This window comes from Coregonus lavaretus (assembly GCF_964263955.1).
Source record: "Coregonus lavaretus genome assembly, contig: HAP1_SCAFFOLD_9268, whole genome shotgun sequence".
NCBI classification, from domain to species: Eukaryota; Metazoa; Chordata; class Actinopteri; order Salmoniformes; family Salmonidae; genus Coregonus; species Coregonus lavaretus.
In genome coordinates, this window is record NW_028159319.1 from 1 (window position 1) to 10,000 (window position 10,000).

Consider the following 10,000-nt stretch of genomic DNA (forward strand, 5'->3'; position numbering starts at 1 on the left):
TGTTTCCTATAGGGCTCCACTGCCAGCCAGGCAGCACAAAAGGTGCGGGCTTTCAGCTGCTCAACAGCGCTCTCTCGTCCGTTCGCTTCTCTTGTTCCATAAACACGCACACACTGGAGCACGCCAAGAGAGAGGGCGACCTAAAACGAGCGACCACAATATGCTGTAGCGGTTTCTCTGTATTTGGCGCGGTGAAAGTTCGGCTATAGGCTACCGTCCCTATAGCATAGACGGTGTCTAGCTGGCTGTAAGTTATACGGACGGACGGACGGATGGGGCGTTACGAGGCTAATTCGGTGCAATAGTTTGGTCACGGGATGTGAAAAGGAAAGAATACTTTCCATGGCGGAAAGTCTGTCTGCACCAAGGCTTTATTCACCTCACAGGCACTTGTTTTTTTCTCTCCATTATAATCTTCTTAGTTCCGTGCTTCTCTCTCTTTACTCTCTCTCTAACCCTCTATGCCCGCCTCTATCTCTCATGTTCGTGCCTCATTACGCCCTTTCTAAGCTGCTACCTTTTTTTTAACAGCACAAATGCATGCTCCCTCTCGCTCTCTCTCTCTCGGTGATGTAACTGTAGTCATAAGCACACCCAGTCACCAAGCAAGACGCACTGATTCTCTCATGATAGGTTACATTAAAATTCTAAAACCGAGAGGGCAGTGCGTGTTTTTAAGCCGAACCTGGGACTGTTGTGGCGGGGGAGAGGGTCTAGCTCTGTCGGTGCAGCCGGTTGCTGCCTGGGCCATTACAAAGGCACGCACCGTCTGCGCTTGGCTCGAGCAGCGCTGCCTGTCAATAACGAAACAGTGGACAAAAGAGGTCGCAAGAATGTAGGGAGGGAGTGAGCAACAAACTGGCGCACGCCAAAGTATGATGCAGCTTAGTTCGCCACTATGAATAAACGAATGAGTGACTGTTGGCTACCAAGTTATATAGCCTGTTTCCTGAAAATAAAGACATGTCTCAAACTGTATTTGACATATTCCTTTCTTACTCTGCTAACTCTGCTAATTCATACTATGATGTAACTGTAAAACCTGGTGATTTACAGTATGCAGACCTGCAACTGAATGCTCTTTCTCTCTCTCTCTGAACCCCCCTCTCTCTCTGAACCCCCCCCTCTCTCTCTCTCTCTCTCTGAACCCCCCCCCCCCCCTCTCTCTCTCTCTCTCTCTCTCTCTCGCTCTCTCTCTCTCTCTCTCTCTCTCTCTCTCTCTCTCTCTCTCTCTCTCTCTCTCTCTCTCTCTCTCTCTCTCTCTCTCTCTCCCTAGGAGGTGAAAGAGGAGGAGCCAATGGAGACAGAGAGTGGAGAGGAGGAGGAGGAGGAGGATGAAGAGGAGAAGGGAACAGGGGATGCTGAGGATGGGGGACAGAGTGACACCCAAACCTCAGGGGGTGAGGAGGGTTCTAAGGGGGTGACTTGCCCTGCCCCGGTTCCCATGGAAACGGAACCGGGGAATGGTGATGACATCACTGGAGGTTCCGCGGGACAGGCGGGGGTGAAGCAGGAGGACAATCAACCTGAACACACAACCAATACTGTCTCTGCAGACCAGATACACACAGACACACAGGTATAGGCTTCCCCTTCACATCTCTCTCTGTCTCTGCAGACCAGATACACACAGACACACAGGTATAGGCTTCCCCTTCACATCTCTCTCTCTCTGTCTCTGCAGACCAGATACACACAGACACACAGGTATAGGCTTCCCCTTCACATCTCTCTCTCTGTCTCTGCAGACCAGATACACACAGACACACAGGTATAGGCTTCCCCTTCACATCTCTCTCTCTCTGTCTCTGCAGACCAGATACACACAGACACACAGGTATAGGCTTCCTCTTCACATCTCTCTTTTTATATGTCTCTGTTTGTCTGTTTCTTGCTTTTGGTTTCTCTTTTTCATATTGAGTAATTTTCCCCCAGGAAATTCATCTCTCTCTCTCTATCTCTCTCTCAATTCAATTTCAATTTAAGGGCTTTATATGCATGGGAAACATATGTTTACATGACCAAAGCAAGTGAAATAGATAATAAACAAAAGTGAAATAAATAATAAAAAATGAACAGTAAACATTACACTCACAAAAGTTCCAAAAGAATAAAGACATTTCAAATGTCATATTATGTCTATATACGGTGTTGTAACAATGTGCAAATAGTTTCTCTCTCTCTCTCTCTCTCTCTCTCTCTCTCTCTCTCTCTCTCTCTCTCTCTCTCTCTCTCTCTCTCTCTCTCTCTCTCTCTCTCTCTCTCTCTCTCTCTCTCTCTCTCTCTCTCTCTCTCTCTCTCTCTCTCTCAGGATCAGAATGTGGTACAGTCAGAGAGAATGAGCCACACTTCCTCTGTCCACAACCATAACTGTGAGTTCTGCTTTTCAACGCCTGTGCGTGGGAGTGTGTGTGTGTGTGCGCGCATGTAGTGCAGTGCTAACCCCTCTCCTCTGTGCCAGCAGGTTCAGCCTGTAAGACAGAGGTGGGCGTGTCCTCCTGTCTCCTCACCCCAACCGCCTCACCTAGAGACTCTGGTCTGGCAGAGGAGAGAGGGATGAATGGAGGAGTGTGAGTATGAGAGAGAGAGTGTGAAGGAGAGTAAATATATTTCACATGAATGAGAGAGGAGTAAATGAGGGAGCTTGAGGGAGGAGCAGATGAGTGTATGGAAGGAAGCGACGGAGGGAGGCAAGAGATGAAGAAGTGTGTGTGAAACGAAAGTATATTCTAGTCATTTTGTAACTAAATGACAGTTACAAGTAGTAAACTGACTCTAAGCAAACACTTAAAATATTTCCCCATCCCCCTCTCTTACTCTCTCTCTACCCCCATCCTCTCTATCTCCTTCTCTCTCTCCCCCTCCCCCTCTTTCTACCCCCTCCCCCCTCTCTCTCTCTCTCTCTACCCCCATCCTCTCTATCTCCTTCTCTCTCTCCCCCTCCCCTTCTTTCTACCCCCTCCCCCCCTCTCTCTCTCTCTACCCCCATCCTCTCTATCTCCTTCTCTCTCTCCCCCTCCCCCTCTTTCTCCCCCCTCCCCCCTCTCTCTCTCTCTTTCTAGGTTTGTGAAGTCTGAGCTGGGCAGGCTAAACCCAGTGAACTGGACAGTGTCTGACGTGGTCAGTTATTTCACGTCAGCAGGGTTTCCAGAACAGGCCTTAGCCTTCAGGACTCAGGTGAGATGAGACAGACAGCAGGGTTTCCAGAACAGGCCTTAGCCTTCAGGACTCAGGTGAGATGAGACAGACAGCAGGGTTTCCAGAACAGGCCTTAGCCTTCAGGACTCAGGTGAGATGAGACAGTCAGCAGGGTTTCCAGAACAGGCCTTATCCTTCAGGACTCAGGTGAGATGAGACAGACAGCAGGGTTTCCAGAATAGGCCTTATCCTTCAGGACTCAAGTGAGATGAGACAGACAGCAGGGTTTCCAGAACAGGCCTTATCCTTCAGGACTCAGGTGAGATGAGAAAGACAGCAGGGTTTCCAGAATAGGCCTTATCCTTCAGGACTCAAGTGAGATGAGACAGACATCAGGGTTTCCAGAACAGGCCTTATCCTTCAGGACTCAGGTGAGATGAGACAGACAGCAGGGTTTCCAGAACAGGCCTTATCCTTCAGGACTCAGGTGAGATGAGACAGACAGCAGGGTTTCCAGAACAGGCCTTATCCTTCAGGACTCAGGTGAGATGAGACAGACAGCAGGGTTTCCAGAATAGGCCTTATCCTTCAGGACTCAAGTGAGATGAGACAGACATCAGGGTTTCCAGAACAGGCCTTATCCTTCAGGACTCAGGTGAGATGAGACAGACAGCAGGGTTTCCAGAACAGGCCTTATCCTTCAGGACTCAGGTGAGATGAGACAGACAGCAGGGTTTCCAGAACAGGCCTTATCCTTCAGGACTCAGGTGAGATGAGACAGACAGCAGGGTTTCCAGAACAGGCCTTATCCTTCAGGACTCAGGTGAGATGAGACAGACAGCAGGGTTTCCAGAATAGGCCTTATCCTTCAGGACTCAGGTGAGATGAGACAGTTAGCAGGGTTTCCAGAACAGGCCTTATCCTTCAGGACTCAGGTGAGATGAGACAGACAGCAGGGTTTCCAGACCTTAGCCTTCAGGACTCAGGTGAGATGAGACAGACAGCAGGGTTTCCAGAACAGACCTTAGCCTTCAGATCACCAGAGAGCATCAGCGAAACAGCTATCACACATGACAACCCTTTAGCAGTGCAACATAGCTGTAGTTATTGTGTAGTTACAGTATTGGGGAACTACTATGTGTCTTATCTAGAACTACTTACTATGTAACTACTCTGTGAACCTAGTATATTATAACTTTTAAACTAAATATATCGCTCTCTCTTTCTCTCTCTATCTCTCTCTCTATCTCTCTCTCTCTCTCTCTCTTCCTTCCCAACCAATCAGGAGATAGATGGGAAGTCCCTCCTCCTGATGCAGCGTAATGATGTGCTTACAGGCCTGTCAATCAGGCTAGGCCCCGCCCTGAAGATCTATGAGCGCCATGTGAAGGTTCTGCAGAGAACACACTTTGAAGAGGACGACTGATGGCTTTACCTGGAGACACAAACACACACACTCCTCCTCTTTCAGCTTTAACGAACAAACATTCCAACTCCCCAAACTCAGACCCTGACCCCTGAACTCTAAACTGACCAACCCTCTCCAGGCCCCAACTCCCCTCTCCTCTTTCATCCAGCTCTCCTCTCACATCCCCCTCTCCTGGACTCGACTCTTGGGGAGAGAACAGAGGGAGAGAGAGAAGAATCCTTGGAATTTATACCTGATGATGTTTTGATGGACAGACCACCAAACAGAGACTAAGAAGAAATAAAGAAATAGGGAAAGAGAAGGAGAGAAGAGACAAGAGAAGGAGAGAAAAGACGTTCCCCTGTTGCTATTGAATGTGTTTAACAGGCTTTGGACTGGTATGTGTTTATTTGAGGTTCAGTTCTGCTTTGACCCTTGAACCTTTGAAGGACATCGGCCGCAGCTTAGACTCCTGAACAATCAATCAACCACCTGATCAATGGCTGTCAGTGAAACATTGGCTACATTCCACTTCTCTCAAAGTGTGCACTCGTACACTCCGCCTCATGGATTTAAAGGGAATGGAATGGTTAGGGAATATGGTGGCCATTTGTGTCCACCTGGCTGAAGGGACCTTCCTCACTCAGATCACAAATCTAGGATCAGTTTATCCTCCCCATATCATATCCTTATTCATTGGGGTTGGACACGCAAAACTGATCTTAGATCAGTGTCTAAAGACAACTACAAAACTGGTATTTTAATTTTTTTCTTTGATTGTTCCTTTTGATTGTTTAAGGACAACATCAGGCTGTGTCCCAAATAGCACCCTGTTCCCTTTATAGTGCACTACTTTTGACCAGGGCCTATAGGGCTCAGTGCACTTCCCTGGTCAAAAGTAGTGCACTAGGGAATAGGGTGCATTTGGGACAGAGACTGAGTCATTTGGGTCTCCTGCTAGGATGCAGGGCAGTGTTCAGGAGTGCCGACAGTGAGCATCACCTGCGTAACCTCACAGACAAGGGAAGACAGTGTTCAACGTGCTTGTCAACACCCTTTGGTCCGACAGAAAACAACATTGATTCAAACCATTATGCAACCTCTCTGTCGGAGTTAGAGGCTTGTGATGATGATGACATTGGAACGCTTTGTAACCTCCGGACTAAACTGTTGACGTTGTTGTTGTTGTTGTTGTTGTGTTTAGCAGGTACTATGTTGTGGTTTTGTGACAGACACTGTCTATGGGTTATTCAGAACAAACAGTGGACCACTAAGAAGGATGGATGGATGGATGGATAGAGCGAGAGAGAGAGCAAGAATGACATGGGACCAGAAGAGGACAGGTTTTTTGTTTGTGATTTTTGTGTGAAATGTAAAGGATACATTTTATACAAAAGTGAAGCCGCTCCAAATAACCAAAACCCCTTGTCCCCTGAGCTTGAGGCCTCCCCATCCCAGACACATCCACACCTCCACCCCTGCTCAGCTCCTACCCTCGCTTTACCTATCCTAACCTATTCAGAACAGGACTGCTTGAAAAAATAATAGGAGAAATGTGATGACTAAGACGCCAGCGAACTGGGGACAAAACAGCCTCAATTCGTTGGGGCATGGACTCTACAAGGTGTAGAAAGTGTTCCACAGGGATGCTGGCCCATGTTGACTCCAATGCTTCCCACTGTTGTGTCAAGTTGGCTGATTGTCCTTTGGGTGGTGGACCATTCTTGATACACCCAGGAAACAGTTGAGCGTGACAAATCCAGCAGCGTTGCAGTTCTTGACACACTCAAACCGGTGTGCCTGGCACCTACCATACCCCGTTTTAAAGGCACTTTTGTCTTGCCCATTCACCCTCTGAACAGCACACACACAATCCATGTCTCAATTGTCTCAAGGCTTAAAAATCATTTTTTAACCTGTCTCCTCCCCTTCATCTACACTGATTGAAGTGGATTTAACAAGTGACATCAATAAGGGATCATAGCTTACACCTTGATTCACCTGGTCAGTCTACGTCATGAAAAGTGTTCCTAATGTTTTGTACACTCAGTGTATATGTAAAAAAAACTAAAAAAAACATTTAAATACACATTGAAATGAATGTCAAACCCATTGAAGTGAATGTAATGCATTTAAACACGGGATATTACATCTATCAAACTAATCAATTGATCAATCCCTCACCACCAGCATTTTCCACAGAACTGTGTTTGTCTGCTGAAAACGTGGAGACCTTGTAAGTCCCTCCTCTATGTTTCACAGCTGTGTTGTGATTGGATGAGTTTTGCAGTTCTGGGCTCTCATTGGAAGATTTTGGCACTTGTGGGCTTTCATTGGATGAGCACCTCTCTCATCTCACCCTATGCCAGCTGTTACTATGTCTGACTGTCCTAGCAGGTCTCTGTTCTGTCTGTTACTATGTCTGACTGTCCTAGCCGGTCTCCACACCATTCTGGGAGTACTGTTCTGTCTGTACAGTCAAATCCCCTATCTACTCGTTTCATGTTTTTTATTGTAAACAATGAGATGCTTTTGGAATAAAAGTCTAAAGCAAAATATTCCATTTAGCTACAGCTGTACTGTTGTGTGTGACTGTCTTGACTCTGCTGCCGGTCGCACATCTGAATCTGTCCAATACAAATATCAGTACATGGTATGAAACTGTCCATTACAAATATCAGTACTTGGTATGAAACTGTCCATTACAAATATCAGTACGTGGTATGAAACTGTTCATTACAAATATCAGTACGTGGTATGAAGCTGTCCTTTACAAATATCAGTACATGGTATGAAACTGTCCATTACAAATATCAGTATGTGGTACGAAACTCCATCACAAATATCAGTACATGGTATGAAACTGTCCATTACAATTGTTTTATTGTGTTGTGTATTCATGTATGTTAGAGGGGTATGGAGTTGTGAGGGTTTTGGTTTGTGTGTGTGAGTGTGTGGTGTTAGGGAGTAACAGGGGGAGTGTCTGGCCGGGAGGAGAGGAGGGTGGGCGCATATCACATGATATCTGTTCTGCACTGGGACACTCTCCAGAGTATGTGGAAGGGTGGGGGGGAGGGAGGAGAGACGCTCGACAAGGGGGAGGGACTTTCCCTAGGCAGACCTGACCCCCAGCCATAGAGAACACCGTCTGCAGAGAGAGAAGAACAAACTACTGAGCTCTACTTCAGAGACATACAGGAGAGACCAGAACTAAAGACCCAGGACTAGACCCAGAATCCAGGACCCAACATCTAACACCTAGGACCCAGGACTAGACCCAGAATCCAGGACCCAACATCTAACACCCAGGACTAGACCCAGAATCCAGGACCCAACATCTAACACCTAGGACCCAGGACTCTTGAACTAGTCCCAGGACTCCGACCCAAACCCAACATCCAGACCCAGGACTAGACCCAGACATCCAACCCCAGAACCAGGGAGAGACCAGGGTACACTGACCCATACAGGACCTAGGAGCGGGTTCTGTTCCACAGGAACTCTCCATACCCAGCCATGCCTGCCTCTGGAGGGACAGAGTGAGTACTAAAACAGTGTTATAACAAGCTTAACTAAAATCACCAGGGTAACGTTCATTAGGCGTCAAACGGAAGAAAAACAGACTGGGACTACCTGAACTTGTCCAATAAGAAACACTCATATTTTGTTTTCCATTGCAAAATGTTTTGCTAAGTTGTGCACTAATGAATATGTCCCAAGTTCCCATTCTGCACTTGCCTTATTATATCCATGAAGCAATAAGGGGTGAGATATAGCCAGGAGAGGTCTGTCCTCTACTCTTTGTAAACAGAGCTGTAGACAGGGCTAAATTCAGATCATCGTCACATGGAGAAACAGGAGCTATATGGGACAAGTGTGTGTGTGTGAGAGACTGTGTGTGTGTGATTCTGTGTGTGTGTGTGTGTGTTTGACTGTGTGTGTGTGTGTGACTGTGTGTGTGTGACTCTGACTCTGTGTGTGTGTGTGACTGTGTGTGTGTGAGTGTGTGTGACTCTGTGTGTATGTCTAAATGTATCTGTGTTGCCAGTCCTAAGGGGGAGGATTTCTCCACTGCTATCCTGAAGCAGAAACACAGACCCAACAGACTGGTGGTGGACGAAGCCCACAATGAAGACAACAGCATTGTCAGCCTCTCACAGGTGTGTGTGTGTGTTCTCTGTCTCAGGTGTGTGAGGTGTGTATGTGTGTGTGTTTGCTTAACAAGTCACGTAGTAAGTTGCATGGGCTCACTCTGTGTGCAATAATAGTGTTTAACATGATTTTTGAATGACTGCCTCATCTCTGTACCCCACACATACAATTATCTGTAAGGTCCCTCAGTCGAGCAGTGAATTTCAAACACAGATTCAACCACAAAGACCAGGGAGGTTTTCCAATGCCTCGCAAAGAAGGGCACCTATTGGTAGATGGGTAAAAATAAAAAAAATGCAGACATTTAATATCCCTTTCAACATGGTGAAGTTATAAATTACGCTTTGGATGGTGTATCAATACACCCAGTCACTACAAACATACCGGCGTCCTTCTTAACTCAGTTGCCGCAGAGGAAGGAAACCGGTAAGGGATTTCACCATGAGGCCAATGGGGACTTTCAAACAGTTACAGAGTTTAATGGCTGTGATAGGAGAAAACTGAGGATGGATCAACAACATTTTAGTTACTCCACAATACTAACCTAATTGACAGAGTGAAAAGAAGGAAGCCTGTACAGAATAAACACATTCCAAAACATGCATTCTGTTTGCAACAAGGCACTAAAGTAATACTGTCCTGAATACAAAGTGTTATGTTTGGGGCAAATCCAATAAAACACATAACTGAGTACCACTCTCCATATTTTCAAGCATAGTGGTGGCTGCATCATGTTATAGGTATGCTTGTCATCATTAAAGACTGGGGAATTGTTTAGGATAAAAAAGAAACAGAATGGAGCTAAGCACAGGCAAAATCCTAGAGGAAAACCTGGTTCAGTCTGCTTTCCACCAGACACTGGGAGATTAATTCACCTTTCAGCAGGACAATAACCTAAAACACAAGGCCAAATCTACGCTGGAGTTGCTTACCAAGAAGACAGTGAATGTTCCTGAGTGGCCGAGTTACAGTTTTGACTTAAATCTACTTGAAAATCTATGGCAAGAACGGAAAATAATTGTCTAGCAACGATCAACAACCAATTTTGAAAAGAGACTTACCCCGAAAGATTCACAGCTGTAATCACTGCCAAAGGTGCTTCTACAAAGTATTGACTCAGCGGTGTTAATACTTATGTAAATGAGATATTTCTGTATTTAGTTTTCAATACATTTGCAAACATTTCTAAAAAATGTTTTCACTTTGTCATAATGGGGTATTGTGTGTAAATGGGTTACAAAAAAAGAAGCTATTTAATCCATTTTGAGTTCAGGCTGTAACACAACAAAATGTGGAATAAGT

At 46.0% G+C, this 10,000-nt stretch overlaps 2 protein-coding genes across 2 annotated transcripts in view; both read left to right on the forward strand.

The window, feature by feature from the left end:
• The first annotated feature begins 1,280 nt into the window (after nucleotides 1-1,280).
• Nucleotides 1,281-7,125, forward strand: samd1b (sterile alpha motif domain containing 1b). The gene is made up of 5 exons (XM_084197308.1): nucleotides 1,281-1,579; nucleotides 2,312-2,372; nucleotides 2,465-2,570; nucleotides 3,063-3,177; nucleotides 4,424-7,125. The coding sequence occupies exons 1-5, from the start codon at nucleotides 1,298-1,300 to the stop codon at nucleotides 4,562-4,564; spliced, it is 705 nt and encodes a 234-aa protein (XP_084053434.1). The 5' UTR covers nucleotides 1,281-1,297; the 3' UTR covers nucleotides 4,565-7,125.
• Nucleotides 7,126-8,062: 937 nt separating this feature from the next.
• The window catches only part of LOC311123011 (transitional endoplasmic reticulum ATPase-like), a gene marked incomplete at both ends in the record, with an annotated part of 7,125 nt that continues 5,187 nt past the window's right edge, over nucleotides 8,063-10,000 (forward strand). Inside the window, 2 exons of the mRNA XM_084197307.1 lie at nucleotides 8,063-8,085; nucleotides 8,595-8,706. Of these exons, the coding sequence (XP_084053433.1) occupies nucleotides 8,063-8,085; nucleotides 8,595-8,706 (135 nt within the window). The remainder of the gene's footprint in view (nucleotides 8,086-8,594; nucleotides 8,707-10,000) is intronic.